The sequence below is a fragment of the Thalassophryne amazonica genome, chromosome 7 (assembly GCF_902500255.1).
Source record: "Thalassophryne amazonica chromosome 7, fThaAma1.1, whole genome shotgun sequence".
Taxonomy (NCBI): Eukaryota; Metazoa; Chordata; class Actinopteri; order Batrachoidiformes; family Batrachoididae; genus Thalassophryne; species Thalassophryne amazonica.
This window is the reverse complement of record NC_047109.1, coordinates 65436208-65455797: the sequence shown is the minus strand read 5'-3', so window position 1 is coordinate 65455797 and position 19590 is coordinate 65436208. Positions and strand designations below refer to the sequence as shown.

Below are 19590 nucleotides of genomic sequence, written 5' to 3'. Positions count from 1 at the left end.
TCTCTGTGAATTTTCAGACCTTTTGTCTGACTTAGTGCTTAGCTCAGATAAGATAATTATAGTGGGCGATTTTAACATCCACACAGATGCTGAGAATGACAGCCTCAACACTGCATTTAATCTATTATTAGACTCAATTGGCTTTGCTCAAAATGTAAATGAGTCCACCCACCACTTTAATCATATCTTAGATCTTGTTCTGACTTATGGTATGGAAATTGAAGACTTAACAGTATTCTCTGAAAACTCCCTTCTGTCTGATCATTTCTTAATAACATTTACATTTACTCTGATGGACTACCCAGCAGTGGGGAATAAGTTTCATTACACTAGAAGTCTTTCAGAAAGCGCTGTAACTAGGTTTAAGGACATGATTCCTTTTTTATGTTCTCTAATGCCATATACCAACACAGTGCAGAGTAGCTACCTAAACTCTGTAAGTGAGATAGAGTATCTCGTCAATAGTTTTACATCCTCATTGAAGACAACTTTGGATGCTGTAGCTCCTCTGAAAAAGAGAGCTTTAAATCAGAAGTGCCTGACTCCGTGGTATAACTCACAAACTCGCAGCTTAAAGCAGATAACCCGTAAGTTGGAGAGGAAATGGCGTCTCACTAATTTAGAAGATCTTCACTTAGCCTGGAAAAAGAGTCTGTTGCTCTATAAAAAAAAGCCCTCCGTAAAGCTAGGACATCTTACTACTCATCACTAATTGAAGAAAATAAGAACAACCCCAGGTTTCTTTTCAGCACTGTAGCCAGGCTGACAAAGAGTCAGAGCTCTATTGAGCTGAGTATTCCTTTAACTTTAACTAATAATGACTTCATGACTTTCTTTGCTAATAAAATTTTAACTATTAGAGAAAAAATTACTCATAACCATCCCAAAGACGTATCGTTATCTTTGGCTGCTTTCAGTGATGCCGGTATTTGGTTAGACTCTTTCTCTCCGATTGTTCTGTCTGAGTTATTTTCATTAGTTACTTCATCCAAACCATCAACATGTCTATTAGACCCCACTCCTACCAGGCTGCTCAAGGAAGCCCTACCATTATTTAATGCTTCGATCTTAAATATGATCAATCTGTCTTTATTAGTTGGCTATGTACCACAGGCTTTTAAGGTGGCAGTAATTAAACCATTACTTAAAAAGCCATCACTTGACCCAGCTATCTTAGCTAATTATAGGCCAATCTCCAACCTTCCTTTTCTCTCAAAAATTCTTGAAAGGGTAGTTGTAAAACAGCTAACTGATCATCTGCAGAGGAATGGTCTATTTGAATAGTTTCAGTCAGGTTTTAGAATTCATCATAGTACAGAAACAGCATTAGTGAAGGTTACAAATGATCTTCTTATGGCCTCGGACAGTGGACTCATCTCTGTGCTTGTTCTGTTAGACCTCAGTGCTGCTTTTGATACTGTTGACCATAAAATTTTATTACAGAGATTAGAGCATGCCATAGGTATTAAAGGCACTGCGCTGCGGTGGTTTGAATCATATTTGTCTAATAGATTACAATTTGTTCATGTAAATGGGGAATCTTCTTCACAGACTAAAGTTAATTATGGAGTTCCACAAGGTTCTGTGCTAGGACCAATTTTATTCACTTTATATATGTTTCCCTTAGGCAGTATTATTAGACGGTATTGCTTAAATTTTCATTGTTACGCAGATGATACCCAGCTTTATCTATCCATGAAGCCAGACAACACACACCAATTAGCTAAACTGCAGGATTGTCTTACAGACATAAAGACATGGATGACCTCTAATTTCCTGCTTTTAAACTCAGATAAAACTGAAGTTACTGTACTTGGCCCCACAAATCTTAGAAACATGGTGTCTAACCAGATCCTTACTGTGGATGGCATTACCCTGACCTCTAGTAATACTGTGAGAAATCTTGGAGTCATTTTTGATCAGGATATGTCATTCAAAGCGCATATTAAACAAATATGTAGGACTGCTTTTTTGCATTTACGCAATATCTCTAAAATCAGAAAGGTCTTGTCTCAGAGTGATGCTGAAAAACTAATTCATGCATTTATTTCCTCTAGGCTGGACTATTGTAATTCATTATTATCAGGTTGTCCTAAAAGTTCCCTAAAAAGCCTTCAGTTAATTCAAAATGCTGCAGCTAGAGTACTGACGGGGACTAGAAGGAGAGAGCATATCTCACCCATATTGGCCTCTCTTCATTGGCTTCCTGTTAATTCTAGAATAGAATTTAAAATTCTTCTTCTTACTTATAAGGTTTTGAATAATCAGGTCCCATCTTATCTTAGGGACCTCGTAGTACCATATCACCCCAATAGAGCGCTTCGCTCTCAGACTGCAGGCTTACTTGTAGTTCCTAGGGTTTGTAAGAGTAGAATGGGAGGCAGAGCCTTCAGCTTTCAGGCTCCTCTCCTGTGGAACCAGCTCCCAATTCAGATCAGGGAGACAGACACCCTCTCTACTTTTAAGATTAGGCTTAAAACTTTCCTTTTTGCTAAAGCTTATAGTTAGGGCTGGATCAGGTGACCCTGAACCATCCCTTAGTTATGCTGCTATAGACGTAGACTGCTGGGGGGTTCCCATGATGCACTGTTTCTTTCTCTTTTTGCTCTGTATGCACCACTCTGCATTTAATCATTAGTGATCGATCTCTGCTCCCCTCCACAGCATGTCTTTTTCCTGGTTCTCTCCCTCAGCCCCAACCAGTCCCAGCAGAAGACTGCCCCTCCCTGAGCCTGGTTCTGCTGGAGGTTTCTTCCTGTTAAAAGGGAGTTTTTCCTTCCCACTGTAGCCAAGTGCTTGCTCACAGGGGGTCGTTTTGACCGTTGGGGTTTTACATAATTATTGTATGGCCTTGCCTTACAATATAAAGCGCCTTGGGGCAACTGTTTGTTGTGATTTGGCGCTATATAAAAAAAATTGATTGATTGATTGATTGATCTTCTTATGGCCTCAGACAGTGGACTCATCTCTGTGCTTGTTCTGTTAGACCTCAGTGCTGCTTTTGATACTGTTGACCAAAAATTTTATTACAGAGATTAGAGCATGCCATAGGTATTAAAGGCACTGCGCTGCGGTGGTTTGAATCATATTTATCTAATAGATTACAATTTGTTCATGTAAATGGGGAATCTTCTTCACAGACTAAGGTTAATTATGGAGATCCACAAGGTTCTGTGCTAGGACCAATTGTATTCACTTTATACATGCTTCCCTTAGGCAGTATTATTAGACGGCATTGCTTAAATTTTCATTGTTACGCAGATGATACCCAGCTTTATCTATCCATGAAGCCAGCGGACACACACCAATTAGCTAAACTGCAGGATTGTCTTACAGACATAAAGACATGGATGACCTCTAATTTCCTGCTTTTAAACTCAGATAAAACTGAAGTTATTGTACTTGGCCCCACAAATCTTAGAAACATGGTGTCTAACCAGATCCTTACTCTGGATGGCATTACCCTGACCTCAAGTAATACTGTGAGAAATCTTGGAGTCATTTTGATCATTCAAAGCGCATATTAAACAAATATGTAGGACTGCTTTTTTGCATTTACGCAATATCTCTAAAATTAGAAAGGTCTTGTCTCAGAGTGATGCTGAAAAACTAATTCATGCATTTATTTCCTCTAGGCTGGACTATTGTAATTTATTATTATCAGGTTGTCCTAAAAGTTCCCTGAAAAGCCTTCAGTTAATTCAAAATGCTGCAGCTAGAGTACTAACGGGGACTAGAAGGAGAGAGCATATCTCACCCATATTGGCCTCTCTTCATTGGCTTCCTGTTAATTCTAGAATAGAATTTAAAATTCTTCTTCTTACTTATAAGGTTTTGAATAATCAGGTCCCATCTTATCTTAGGAACCTCATAGTACCATATCACCCCAATAGAGCGCTTCGCTCTCAGACTGCAGGCTTACTTGTAGTTCCTAGGGTTTGTAAGAGTAGAATGGGAGGCAGAGCCTTCAGCTTTCAGGCTCCTCTCCTGTGGAACCAGCTCCCAATTCGGATCAGGGAGACAGACACCCTCTCTACTTTTAAGATTAGGCTTAAAACTTTCCTTTTTGCTAAAGCTTATAGTTAGGGCTGGATCAGGTAACCCTGAACCATCCCTTAGTTATGCTGCTATAGACTTAGACTGCTGGGGGGTTCCCATGATGCACTGAGTGTTTCTTTCTCTTTTTGCTCTGTATGCACCACTCTGCATTTAATCATTAGTGATTGATCTCTGCTCCCCTCCACAACATGTCTTTTTCCTGGTTCTCTCCCTCAGCCCCAACCAGTCCCAGCAGAAGACTGCCCCTCCCTGAGCCTGGTTCTGCTGGAGGTTTCTTCCTGTTAAAAGGGAGTTTTTCCTTCCCACTGTCGCCAAGTGCTTGCTCACAGGGAGTCGTTTTGACCGTTGGGGTTTTTACGTAATTATTGTATGGCCTTGCCTTACAATATAAAGTGCCTTGGGGCAACTGTTTGTTGTGATTTGGCGCTATATAAATAAAATTGATTGATTGATTGAATTGATTGATTGACCACTGAGGAGAAAAAATACAAAAGAAAAACGAAACAAAACAGAGCACTTACCCACTTGTAGAATGATTTTCAAGATTAAACATATAAAGTCCACTACATCAAAGCAGTCATCCCTGGTTCTCAAGACCAGGCACCTAAGTGGTTCTACTCTACTCTTTTCTACTCTCCTATTTTACTCTTCCTTTTTAGATATACCTTTGTATACTGGCATAGCACCACCTTAGAATTGAAATATAATATATAAAGATAAACCTTACTGAATTTTCATCAAGCCCGGATCATGCGCAACTGCCAGCCGGAGAATAATGTCCACGTCACTCCATCAAAGAGGTCCCGACTGGCACAGTCATGCAGAGATGGCACACGATTCGGGGTTTAGGGCCCGCAGGGCCCCAAAAACCAAATTAATTTTGTATGTAATGATACATTTTCAGTATCTCCTGGAAGAAAAAAAAAATCTCAAAAGAAGTGCATATTTAAATGATCCTAGATGCAACCTTTCATTTGAACTGTCAATGATAATGTTGAAATAACAGAATATGACATGGAAGTAGGACCTGGCATGATTTTCCTTTTAATTGTAAACCAAATTATGCATTAACTCAGAAAAATTAAACTACATGAAAAGACTGAAAAGACTGTTAAAGCATTTCAAAAACCACAGCCAAAGCTTGTAGAATATTTTGAAAATCAGGTAAAATATCATTAACATACCTTATAGTAAAAAGTCACATATATCCTTGTGTAAATTCCTGTAAATCCATTCAAAGCCACATCTGTTTTTTTTCAATGAAAGAAAGTCTAGGTTAATTTAAAAAAAGTCACCTAATCTTGTCTGAAAAACTGTTTGAAAAGCACAATGTTTATTTTCCACAGATTAAAAAACTTACAGTGTTTCTTGGGGGCACAAGCTTCAGTTCGCTTTCCCCGTTTCTTTTATCTGTGTTCATGACGACAAACTTTAACTTCAACCCAGCGCCAATTCCACGGAATCTTGTCCTTGTTAAACTTTTTCAAACCGTGTTTCTCTCCATTTTCCCTCTGTCCAACGTCGCTCCGTGACACAGACATGCTGCAAAATTCTTCTTTTAAAAACTTGATGGCTTTTAATAGTGCAGCAGATAAGTGAAACAATCATGCAAATGGTGATAAAAGCATCAAATTCGGCAGAAATACTCCTTAGACACTCCTCTTTTGAAAAAAAATGATTGGCCACTTGTCTTTTCAATAGGTGGTCAGGTAGGGGTCAACTGAAGAATTACACAGAGGTCAAAATTAAAAGATGCTCCAATCATATTGAAAAATATTCCACATTATTATCACTTTACCGGGGCGTTGCTAGGCCGGTATCGTAGATTTACATCGACGCTATCTGGCTATACCCGCCCGCTGTGCATAAACAAATGACGTCATAGCGCGCACAGCCCAAGAACTGTCCGCAGAGGGGGAAAAAAAAAAACTGTCTGCAGAGGAAAAGATGAAAAGGCGAGAAGTGTGTTTTGGTCCCAATATGGATATTCCGGATGATTTTCTCATGGATAATATGACAATGAACAGCAGCTAAAGCAGCCAGCTTGATAAGGACGCACTGCTGAATTTGGAGAGCAGCGCGGGCACCAGGCGACACAACAAAAGTTAAGTGAGCCAACTTTTTATGTACGGGTTACGTGTTGTGTATCTCAGTAAAAAGTGATAATAATGCAAATAACATGCTGTTGTCGTGCGGTATGCATTTCTCCGAGTCCCTCCGTCTATGCTGTCGCCCGCAATGACAGCTATTCGCCCTTGTCTAACTCAGGCGAATATCTGTCATTTTGGGTGACTGGGCATGGACGTCGGGCCTCTTGAGAATGCATACCGCCTTCCAAAAGCATGTTATTGTTTTATTATTTGCCTGATCATGAAGATTCCAAAAAGGTATAGTTTGGACTATCTGTGACTGAATTCTATGGAGTTACGGGACAGTGACAAAGGTCAGTGTCATTTTGTACAGGGGTCAAAAGTTAAAGTTGTTCCAATTTTGGTAAAAAGTGATGCAAATTATTGGTTGAGCTAATAGGATTAATACATGGAATAGTGTTGACAGTGTTGAATGCTTGGTCTCCAAAGTAAAGGGCAAATAAGGTCTACTTCTATTGGATTCTATGACATGTGACATATGTTACCCTGTAGCGTGATAAGTAAGGATGATACATGGTCCAAACTATTCCTTTTTAAAACCGGTGTCCACCACAGTGTTTGAGGGTTGTCGCCCCTTGAGGCACCTAACACCTTCAGCCCACAGCACCTCGCTGTAGCTTCAGCAATGGAAGCTTTGAACATTGCCCATTCTGGTTTAATGCCTCCAACCTCCACAGCGATGCCAACCTCCACAGGGATGCCAAAGTATCCGTTTGGGCTTACCAGGTTGTCATCAGGTTGGTGATTAGTTGACAACTCTGCCCCTCTCTTCACCAGAGTGTCCAGAACATGTGACCTCACATCAAATGATATGATCAAAAATATCGATCATCAACCTTTGGCCTAGGGTGCTCTGCCACCATATACACTTATGAGCATCCTTATGTTCGAACATGGTGTTCGCTATGGACAGCCCATGACTAGCACAGAAATCCAATAACAAACGACTGCTGAGACGGTTTTGATCAAGGAGGCTCTTCCTCTGAATCACGCCCATCCAGGTGTCTCTGTCATTGCCCACATGTGCACTGAAGTCCACCCAACAGTTTCCCACTGGAGCCCAAAACAGAACTCCATTCAGGGACTCCAAGAAGGCCACATACTTCAAACTGCTGTTCGGTGCATACGCACAAACAACAGTCAGAGTTCTCCTCCTGCAACCCGAAGGTGCAGGGAGGCAATCCTCTTATCTATTGGGGTAAACTCCAATAAAGAGGCGCTCACCCGGGGACTTGTGAGTATCTCCACACTCATCCGGTTCCTCAGATCCTGGGTGACTCCAGAAAAGAATAAGGTCCAACTCCTATCAAGGATAGTGGTTCCGTGCTGACCAGTACCCGAGTGATAAACCAGCTAAGTTCCATGTCATCTTGTTGAGTAGTTGTTGTTGTAGCTTGTTCTTCTGGATTCAAATACATGAATGGCAAGGGATATAAACTCTGGCAAAAGTATACATTCATTTGCTCATGTACTCACCTCGCATCATAGCTGGACAGTACTACAGTGATTGTGTATGTGACCACCCTCTTCCTGTTGTAGTGACTGACTCCTGTGTGGCGCCCAGGAACACCAAACAGCAGATCTAAACCACAAACAAAATCAGAATTTACTCCTCCATAACAACAATAGTCTTTACAATTAAAATCCTGCTAAAGTACAGTCATTCAGACTTCTCACTCTTTCTACACTACACAGTCAAACATCAAACTTTGATGAATACATAATCAGGGTAGGTTATATATTAAATACTAGTTTGTATCACTCATGTAAATTCTGTGCATGGTATGACTGCATCCAAATGGGAAGTGACTGAGCAGTTTGTCATGGCTGTGGGGGAGCATCACAGTAGCAGGTTGCATGCCCTGTTAATGTGAATGCTACACAAACCAGAGGATGTCACTATGAGTGACTCCATTTGCAGAAAGCTGTTTTTTTTAAAGGCAACCAACTATGTTGATTCAGAAGGACGCATTGTGTTGGTAAATGTGAAATCTAACTGTTCAATTAGAATGTTTTAGCAACGAATGCTAAACAGTTGCAGACTTGAACTACACACTGGCAAAGACCGATTGAATGCAATTTTCCATGGCTACATTTTACTTTGACACGGTCAGTTAGAATTTATACATTATTTCCTCAAAGTTATGTAACAGTAATAGATACAAGATGGAATTAATTTCAGATTTTAGTCACCAAAGTGAGCAGGTTCCCTAAGTCCATGTTAAAATGTCCAACCTTAGAGCAGAAATAAGCATGCTTACAGCCTGGTACAATTAACGGATTTGGTCTCTATAGATAGCTTCTCCCTCCAGGACAACTGCACTGGGAGTGACTTTTTTTTAAGCTATGTATAATTGGGGGTGTGGTCGCTTTGAGTGACAGTGGCTGAGCCGTTGCAGACTCTTACTGTGTCGGTAACTCCATGTCTGCTTGATGTACCTGCTAGCTATTGCAGAGGGCTGTGTGTGTTTAGTTTACAGCATTTTACAACAAACACCTGGAATGTTATGGCTTTTCTGAATCGACCACCCAATCTGTAAACACACTGGATCAAGTCTAGGGTAACATTCAAAAAGGCTTTAGAGTAAGACCTTTATCGCATCTGGGTTCAGTTCACATGTCCATGTTGCTGATTCCTGTGTACACCCCCTTCAGGAGGAAATGTAAGAACTGTGAAAATATGGCCATAGGGGGCACTACATCAGCTGCACGACTGTTTTGAGGGCACGGACTGGATTGTGTTTGAACATCAGAACCTGGAGGAGTACACCACATCTGTCCTGTCTTACATTAACTTCTGCATCAATAACGTCACTGTTGCTGAGTGGTGGGCACAGTTCTGCTAATCCGCTAACTATCGAAGCTAACCTTTGTGTTAGCGGATTAGTTTTTCAGCTAACTTCAAAAACCATCAGCGAACCAATGAGCTTCCGATAAATTCAGTTCCAATAACTTTTAGATCACTAACGCTTTTTTTACATAGTAACTGTGGAAAAAAAAAAAAAGAAGTCATTACCTTTTACAGCATACAGTGGTTCAACCGTGAGGCCGATGTCCTCAAAAGGAAGGCAGGTTTGACTTATGGTTTTGATTTATAAACCAAATTAATCCAGGTAATTTAATGACATTAATGTCACTTGTACAAAGTGAAAATATAACACATATGTTTTAATTTTAAAATAATGCACTAATTCTGAAATTTTGAACATATAAACACACACAGATGCCAAACTGAGCCTGCAATCACTGATTCGTTGATTCATTTAACTAAAACAAAACTTAACGTGTGTGTTGGTTTATACAAATAAATGTGCATTTATAAAATGTCCTTTTTTTTCCATTTGTTAAAAAAGGTATTTGCAAAACTGAAAATTCTGTTTAAGTTGTGATTCAGCCAGGCAGCAACAACCGTGTAACAACCAGGCACCATTCACACTGCCATCCAGTAGATGACAGTGTTCTATGCATTTTGAACCATCTACTAGATGGCATATAACATACTGGCATATTATGCTGTTTACTTTTTTACTCTTACTATGCTTTGCAATCTTTTAATTAATTTTATTTTGTTTTCTGAATTGTTTTGTGTGAAGCGCCTTGAGGTGACTCTGTTGTGATTTGGCGCTAAAGTGAATAAACTGAATTGAAATTGAGGATCAGTTTACCCATAATGCATTTTGGCATCTGTGTGTGTTAATATGTTCAAAACTTCAGCATTAGTGAATTATTTTAAAATAAAAAGATGTGTGTTATATTCTCACTTTGTACAAATGACAGACTTGACATTAATGTAGTTAAACTATCTGGATTAATTTGGTTTATAAATCAAAGTCAAACCTGCTTTCCTTTTCAAGACGTCTGCTTCACGACTGGACCACTGTATGCTGTCAAGGTAAATGACGCTTCCCTACAGCAGTGGGCAGGGCCCACAAAGACAGAAGAGCTGGCTGCATTTGTGATCACCTTTGATTCTATCAGAAGCGTTGGCAGTGTTTAAACTCAAAATCGGCTTGTCAGTATGACAGGGTTTTCTATATATCAGCAATATGATTATCAAATATTAATGTCTTTACTTTGATGTACTGTCTTTGATTCTGTTCTCTATTTTCATATATACATATACGCATGTGTGAGAGTTCATGTACCATTACTCTTTTAATTAATCACTCATTGTCAAAGCAATCATATACACTGAACTGTTCAAGTAATCATTAAAACTGCTCACACAGGAAAGTGAACAGACGATCTTTGGCTTAGTGAATGTGCAGGCTGTTTTGCTAAAACTATGTTTTTGCTAAGCGCAGATGTGCGTCTTTAATTAACGGGTCAGCCTTGAGACAAGAGCGGTGTGCACCAGCACACTGGTTCAGGGCTGAACGTTTTTTGTTTTTTTTTTGCCTCCTTGCTCTCGGCCGAGACAGTCGCATTTTTCTCTTCTCCCTCCCTCCTTATCTTTCCTGCTTCTGTGGCGTGTTGTCTGTGAGGCTGCCAGCTTTGCTCTTCTGGAAACAGCAAAAATGGATCTGTTAAAGTGGTCTCTGAACACAATTGACAGTATTTTTTCTACAAGACACTCGGGAGCGGAGGACCCGACCTGTCCTGCCGGGACACATGATGGGTTACGTGATGGACAGTTGGAGGAAATGGCAGGTCATGTGCCTTTACACGCTGTCTGTGGAGGTTAGGGTTAGAAGATGTCGAAGATGTGTATATATTTGGCATGGTGGTGACCGGGTTCCTGCTGTGTGGAGTGGGCATAGTGCTCGTTTACCGGAAAATTAAGAAAGTGGAAGCGGCAATAATTGGCCCGTCCAGGCTACCCCACATGATTGATTCGATTGGAAGGGCAGTGTCAGCTCAGTCAGCGGGTGTTAACCGCGTGCTGGAAACCATCTCTGGAAGGATGACTGCACTGGAAAACCGCACTGATCCTCAGTAATGACCACATCTCCTCTCCTAATTCAGATGTATTGGAAGCCACTCTGTCTCAGACTGTGGAATCTTTCAGGCATCTGCTAATCTGGATTTTCATTCGGCTTCCCAAAACACAGCTGCACTTCAAGGCCGCTGTGATAAAAACCTCCTGGAGAAGAACAACGCTCATGCCTCACTCTCCCTGGTCTTCCCCCGCCCTCAGCTTCTCCAGCTCTGACGTTGACTGTGGAGAGTGGACTGTTCAGGGCTGGGCCCTTCCTCCCTCCAGAACGGACGAACAAGGCCGCTGATGGCGCCTAAAGGCGGCCTCCGGGTGTTCTGTCTGATAACTGGAGTCTTACAAATCTTGGTCGTCGTCTCTAGTCCTGTTGTTGTGTGTGATCATTGTTCATTGTGCTGATGGGTTTTTTCATGCATTGCTGCTGCATGATTCAATGCAGCAGCAATGAAGGTTTTTCTTTCCCACGTTTTACCTTGTGTGTGCTTTTTTTATGTGTTCATGTACCGGGCCGGCTTATGTGTGTTATTTGTGTGTGTCGTCTGTCGTCATGAGGACGGTCATGGTTTGCTCAGCCCTGCTGTTGACCTAAGGCAGGACATACATCTGGAGCTGGTCCCCGGGCGCCTAAAGGCGACTTCTGCTCCTAACTGGCAATTAAGATGGGTTAAATGCAGTAAACACATTTCATTGTGCAGGAAACATGTTCCTTTGTGCATATGACAATAAAATTCTTTTGAATCCTTTGAACATTGTTATCGGAGGACTAGGAGACTGGAGGATTAAAGCCATAACAGTTTTCATATTGACGTGAGACCAGACTCTGTCTTTTCCTTGTTTTGTCTTATATGCTTGTATGTAACTTTATTCAATAAGTAAGAGAGGCTGATGGGCTGGGCCCTTCAGAGCGGCCGAGACAGTTGTTGGCGAGGGGTCACGCTCCTCATCAGGAAAAAAAAATTCAGTGTCTCCTGCATGATTATTTTCTGTGTTAACTGAGTTGTTCTTTTCAGGTCCAACTCTGAATAACTCTGACATCTTGGTCCTTCGAGAGCTGGGTAACAATAGACCAGACAGCCATCGGCCCGTGACGGAGGACCCCCGTGGAGACCGCAGCCGTGGCCCGGAAACCAGTTCCTGCAGACCCTTTTCCGGGGGACGGGTCTCCTCCCTGACGGGTCGACGCTTACCGCGGTGAAGGCATTCGAATTCAGCGGCAGAGTTTGATCACGGGTGAGAACTGAATTTCTTTACGTGCACGTGTGCTCGTGTGGCTGGGACCACCGCGAGGGAAAAAAACCCCGTAATGTCTTTTTTGGTTCGTCTCTTGGCTTAAACACTGTAAGGTGTGAGGCAAAAGCCTGGCTGTAAAGCGTTAAATTTTACTTACTGGTAAAAAAGACAAAAAGGAAAATCAGGTGGTACAGTGGTGCCATGCACGCGCTCCGTGCTCGTTTCATTCCCGCTGTGTCAGAGACCTGATGTGGGCTGTCAGCTCCGTGTTGAGCCAACAGCAATTTACAATTGGGGAAAAAAAAAGAAGCAAGAGACAACTAAAGCCCACTTTCGGGTCCGGAACAGCGCGTAAAAAAAAAAAAAAAAAAACTGTACAGTGTTAGGTCGGTGAAACTTCGGTGGATGAGCCGTAAAATTCTGATAAAAACCGGTTGAAGCAGAAGCGTGATAACAGCGGAGCTAAAACATGATAACAGCTGAAGTGCGGCGGTGTGAATGTGTTTATATGAATGAGAATGTGCACAACTGAATCGCGGGGGCCTGACACCAGTTTAACCCACTGGCAGAAACGAAGCCCTGACGGTGAAGTAAACATGTAAACATTCTATATGCACCACACCTGTTTGCAAGCCTATGAGTCTGAAAAGAAGCCCTAAGCAAGGTCAACCACCTCTCAGAGGTCGAAGTGGTGACACTTTTCAGGCTGATCGGCGACCAAACAGTGAAAAAAGAACAACAACCTGTTCATTTAGATCTCCCTATGAGATAACTCCACGATCAGCTAAAATGGGCAAAAGTTGTTGTTCTCACAGCCAACATGACACACAGTCAAATGATGTTAGGTACATGGAGACAAAAGATCCAGCATCACCTGAACACTTAAAAATGTGGCGAGAGACAGTTAACTTCTTGGGAAAATTATAATTAAACTCCACAACAAAGTCATATGATACCATAAAAGAGAACACCAGTGATTTTACAAAAAGGCAAGAGATGTGGAGTGAAAAATACACCAGACCATGCTTTTGCACCGAACACAGCAGTTTTTAAACCTGCCGGAGCAGTCATAATGATGTGTGAGGAAGAAGTGTATTTTGTAGGAAAGGGCAAAGGTTAGCGCCGCAGAGCGGCCAGAGGCACAGCCCATGGGCGTGAGATAAAGAGGAGGTTGGCATGCTGGAAGTGTGGGGAAAATGGACACTTTGTGCATGAATGTACACACTAGCAAAGATAAGGAGTCCTCTGTTTTCAACATGAATTATGTTTATGCACAAATAAGGTTGCAATTCTTTCTTTTCTAGAAGATTATACTTGTCAATTTTTCCTTACTTTTTATTCTGTTGTCGTTATATAGATAGATTGTGTGTAATTATTGTGAATCGTTTTAGATAAAAACCAGTCAAGGTCACAGTTGCTGGCACTTCAACATTTTAAAGTGTGGAGTTATGATAGTGAGAAATAAGTGCACATTAATCAATTTTGTACGTGTATATGCGTGTGAGTTGGTGACCAGGGTAAAAGATAGAGTATTTTGAGGGAGAATTCTGAAATAGATCTGTTGATGAAATAAAACTTTTTAGCTTGTTAAGATGATAACTCAAAGACAATAAATACTATCATCTTCCTACTTTCCATATTGAATGATCATGTAACTGGGATGAAGTGGTTAAAATATGGTTGATTTTTGTACACTGCATAAGGTGTAAAAGTTGGTTAGTTTTGCCTACTTAACAGATTTTAAGTAAAGCTAATCAAGATTATATTTCAGTAGAGTGATTAATGATTGGATTTATTGTTGCGTGATATATTTTTGTGTGGTGTTGGTTTGAAATTTGTGTGGGTTGATTCTTTTGTCTGGGGAGAAAGAAAAAATTCAGACTGACATTGTAGTATTTGGCCAATCTTGCCTCAGTAATCATGAATGAGCTACTGTGGAGGTGACAAATTAGATCAATGAGTTCCAGCGGGTATTCATTGTCTGGAAACAGGCTCATGTAGGCAATGAAGACTTTGGGTTATAAAAGATTTCTATGAATCAGTTCCCCAGTATACATATTAAATACTGCTAAAAGACTTAAAAATTGTTGATTGACTGATCCACTAATTTTTTGATGGCACATAACAGACAGAAGGGAGCAGTGGTTGTGGTAGATTCTCTGAGGACTATTAAAAACTGATTGTGAGACTGTGATTGCATACCCGGTTCTTGACCTCCAGGCCCCAAACAGCCTGACAGAAGGTTGGCGAAAGAAAAAAAGAGAAAAAAAAGAAAGAAAAAAGTCTCCTATCAGTTCACTGTAATTAATAGTTCCGTTGAGTTTTACGGGTCTACATGTGTGTATAATATGTTGAGTGTAATGGGACACAGGTCATTTTTGGACCTGTGGACGGTTTTGGGTTTTTATTTGAGAAGAGTTGGGTTATTTTGCTTGTTTGTTGTAGCAGTTGTGGGATTTTGTTCCTGGTCTTGGAGGAGAAGCGTGTATACACACAGCTGCTGAGGGAAGCTCTAAATGCTCACTTCCCTCCTCCTACTCCTCTCCCTGCCGCTCCACACCCCCACAACTTGAGAAATTGAGAAACACTGCAGCAATGTTTTCTTGTGCTTTAACACATGAAATACAGGGGTTTTACATGTAATTGCTTACATGTAATTGGTACTAGTGTTTTAAAAGTGTTTGTAACTGTTACATTTAGAGAGATATTGTTCATCTGATGTAATCAATTCCAGCTTTAATGTTGTTTTGCATTACGTTGCATTGACTTTACCAAATACATTCAGTGTTCTATTTTTTTGAAGCGAGGTTTGTTTTGGAAACAAAGTGTAATTTATCACTCCAGCCGAAGAGCAGAGCAGAAGGTTGTACAGTGTGTGAACAGTAAAACTGGGCTGATTATTGTAACATGTTTATAGTGCTCGTGTTAGATGCATTAATGTTGGTGAGAGTGAATTGACAGCAATGTAGAAGCAACAAATAATAATAACTCAATATTTTGATCATCCTGTGTTTTGACAGAGATAATGTGAACTCTCAGGAGATACAACTAACCCTTGTTGCAAATCAAACAAGAAGCTGCAGGCTTTCATAAAGCATTGATGACCAATGAGGTGCTTATTAATTATTATTCGATGTATGCAGATTAAGTTAGGCCTTAAAGGATAGAGATTGTTGGACAACTTTTCACATGATTATTGTCCATCCTGACCCATAGTTATTCCTGCGAACCAAACATTGTTTATGTATCTGATTCTGTCATTGTTTCTATTTATTATTGGTGTTTAAGCATTGATTAATCCAACAGTTCTATTCTGGGATAAATTGCTAAAAGATGCTTCAACTCACTTTCAATGATCCTGCATGTTTGATGTTCTGTGCAATTAAAACCCTTTTGACATGACACCTCTTAATGGGTGTTCCCCCACCCCTTGGAACCCCTGCCCAGTATGGAAGGCTGCGAGCCCATGACAGGTAAGATCCCATCTTAAACCCTGGGACAACCTAAGGCAGGCCCAGTCACGATTACTCGACCTTGTCTCTGTGATGCTCTTACTCACTAGGACATGAGGATATGGCACTGGGGTACTGTGGTGGGGTAAAATTTGCCCGTATGCCTACATGGTAGGCAGTGTATTGATCTAATTGGAGTATTGGATCATTGTCGGGAATTGAATTGTCATATTAAGATTGGCCTGCACGTAATAATCGATATTAATCAATGCTTATCATTCATCCAATCAATCAACTTTTACAAATGAATGCGTCACAACATCCACCAAACCGCTGATGGTGTGTATGCCTGATCCTCAAACAAACCAATGCCTTTTCAAGTGGGGAGCTGTCTTAAGTCATGGACCATGTCACGTTTCTACGGCTGGGATGGTTGGACTGGTCAATAATCATTTTGTGACGTTTGGATTTCAGGCATATGCAAAACATTACTGCAGAGCATGTTTAATTTGTGCAAAGCACAACCCGCAGGGTAATGAGAGACCAAAACGAGGGAAATTTCCAATCCCTCAATACCCGTTTCAAACGATCCATATGGATTTTAATGAATTGAACCAATGTGAAGGGAAGAAATATTGCCTAGTATTGATTGATGCATATAGCAAACGGGTAGAGGTGCTCCGCGTTAAACATGCAGATACTGTGACAGTTGCAAAGATAATTTGTACAGACATAATCCCAAGACATGGGATACCTGAAACAATGTACAGTGATAATGGTACACATTTTGTAAATAAAATCATCCAACATTTGACAGAACATTTGAAAATAAATGCAAAAACACATTGTGCTTACCATCCTCAAAGTGGAGGTTTAGTGGAAAGAACAAATGGAACAATTAAAAATAAGCTCAGAAAATGCATGGAAAAAATGGGGAAAAAAACTGGGTTTATTGTTTGGATTTGGTGAAACTGTATATGCATATAACACCCAGCTCAGAGACTGGCCTTATGCCATTTGAAATTTTGTATGGCAGGCCCTACAGAAAAACAGATTTACAGAAAACAGCTGGGCCTGATACTGAGGATGAGAGATTAGTTGATTACATGAGACGAGTATTGTCCCATAAGAACGTTATACATTCTGACACGATACCAGACACTCCCATTTCTGTGCAGGGCCCTGAGAATCAAATCCAGATTGGCGACTGGGTGCTAATAAAGACTATTAAGAGAAAGAACTGGTCATCTCCGAGGTGAGAAGGTCCATTCCAAGTGCTGCTAACCACCCCCACTGCAGTGAAAGTTGCAGAGAGGTCATCTTGGATGCATCTATCCCACTGCAAAAGACAAAGATACCTGAAAGATCCCGAACAAGGGGAGCGGCATGTAACAGTGTCGGCTGATGGCCTATGGGTCCAGCAACAGCTTGAAGCGCGTCATAACAGAGACAGAGAGTGACCAGAAGTAAACAAAGACAAAGACCAAAGGTTGACGCAGATACAACGCCTAAGCCGATCCAGGGTCCTGAAGCAGATGAGTAACCAGCTATAACCGAGGAGAGGCCTGTCAACTTGAACCAGGATCAGGAGCAGATGTACTACAAGCTTGAAATAGAGCACTGAAGCAGACGTGACCAGAGCAGGAGGAAGAAGCAGATGAAACTGCATCTTTGAGAATGGGAACCAAGACAATCCCGTTCTATTCCTGTGCACCTGTGTTTGAAGAAAACGTCAAGAACAGGGCACAGGACAGAGTACATGACACATTATTTTACTTCCAATTGCAGCATGCTTTACACATACTGACGATAGTACAGATTTATGCACTACAGCTGAAGGGAAATAACATAAAAAGAGTTCCTGATTCCCTCAGTCCCTTGATGAACTCAACTGAGACTGTGAACTGTCACCTTTAGCCCCTAAGTCCAGAACTGTTAAACTAAACTTTGAACTGACACCAAAGAAAGAAGCTTTAGTAAAGCAAACAATTACAGAAATTGCCAAACCATTAACATATATTTTTAATAAATCATTTCAAACTGGAACTGTCCCAAATGGTATGAAAGAAGCAAAAGTGATACCTTTATTCAAATCTGGTGACAAGCATCTTTTTACTAACTACAGGCCTGTGTCTTTCTACTGTCATAATTTTCAAAGATATTAGAAAAACTTTACAATAACAGATTGGATAAATTTATTGAACGACACAACTTGCTTAATGATAGTCAATATGGGTTTAGATGCAACAGAAGAGATTAATAAACATGTGGACCAAAGGTAAATAGTGACAGGATTACTTGTTGACTTTAAAAAGGCTTTTAACACAATCAATCACAAGATATTATTTCAAAAGATGGAGCTTTATGGGATCAGAGGAGTGGCTTTGAATTGGATTAAAAGCTATTTACAAAACAGGAATCAATTTGTTAAACTTCGGGACTGATGTTCTTCATATCTGGACATCGTGTGTGGAGTTCCTCAGGGTTCTGTCTTGGCAACAAAGTTATTCATATTGTATATCAATGATTTATGTAAAGTCTCGGATCTATTTAGAGCAGTCCTCTTTGCAGATGATACAAACTTATTTTGTTCAGGAGATAATTTGCAACAATTATTAGATGATCTGGGATCAGAAATGATAAAGTTGAAGAGATGGTTCGATATGAACAAACTGTCACTAAATTGGTCTAAAAACTAAAATAATGTTATTTGGAAACCATAAAAAAGATGAACAAATACAGTTGAACATACAGGGGGTAAACATAGAACCTGTTAAAGAGAACAAGTTGTTAGGTGTGATCATCGATGACAGAATCAACATAGTCAAAAGAAAGTATCAAAAAGTACGGCAATGTTAAGCAGGGTAAAGCACATTCTTGATGATAAAGCACTACATACTCTGTACTGCACATTGATTGCACCTTACTTGACTTATGGTGCTGACGTATGGGGCAATAACTACAAAACTACAGTACACCCATTATTCAACCTTCAAAAAACAGCATTAAGAATAATTCATAATGCAGGTTATCGGGATCATACCAATCCACTGCTTATTAAATCAAAGATTTTAAAACTTCATGACATGATTTCATTTAAGACTGTTCAGTTGATGTATAAAGTAAAAAAAAAAAAATAAGCAAGTACCTCTCAGAATTCAAGGATATTTTATGCAAAGAGAAGGAATATATAATTTAAGGGGTTTGTATCATTTTAAAATTGCGGGCACAAGGATGACCAGGAAATGCTTCTGTGTCTCTATTTGTGGCCCAAATAAATGGAATAAGCTACCTGAGAAACTCCAACGATGTCCAAATATCAATCAGTTTAAATATTTATACAAAGAAATGGTGTTCGACGGATATGTATCTGATGGAAAACGTTGAATTGTGTTGTATGATGAATGTGCTTCATTTAAATTCTTACTATTGAATGTACTGGGGTAACTAGAACGAAATAGGAGCTGTTTTCTTGTTTTTTCTTCCTGTAACTTTTGTTTTATTTTATTTTTATTTTGTTGTACTGATTTTGTAGTCGTAAATGAGTGTTTGTTTTTTGCATTGGTGCATAATAAATTCAAATTCAAATTAACTGCGGCCTCGGGAGGAGTGTGTGCCATGGTGGGTGAGAGTTGTTGCACTTTTATTCCTGACAACGACAACAATGGGGGGTCCATTAGCTTGGCTATTCAAAATTTGATGTTATTGAGGCGCACTGTGAGTATAGACTTTATTACGAACAGTAGCTGGACCTCATGGCTCT

General features: G+C 40.3%; 1 protein-coding gene across 1 annotated transcript in view; it reads right to left on the bottom strand.

Annotated features, from left to right (window-relative positions):
• The window catches only part of scap (SREBF chaperone), a 96069-nt gene that overhangs the window by 44727 nt on the left and 31752 nt on the right, over positions 1 to 19590 (bottom strand). Inside the window, 1 exon segment of the mRNA XM_034174359.1 lies at positions 7686 to 7791. Coding sequence (XP_034030250.1) covers positions 7686 to 7791 — 106 coding nt within the window.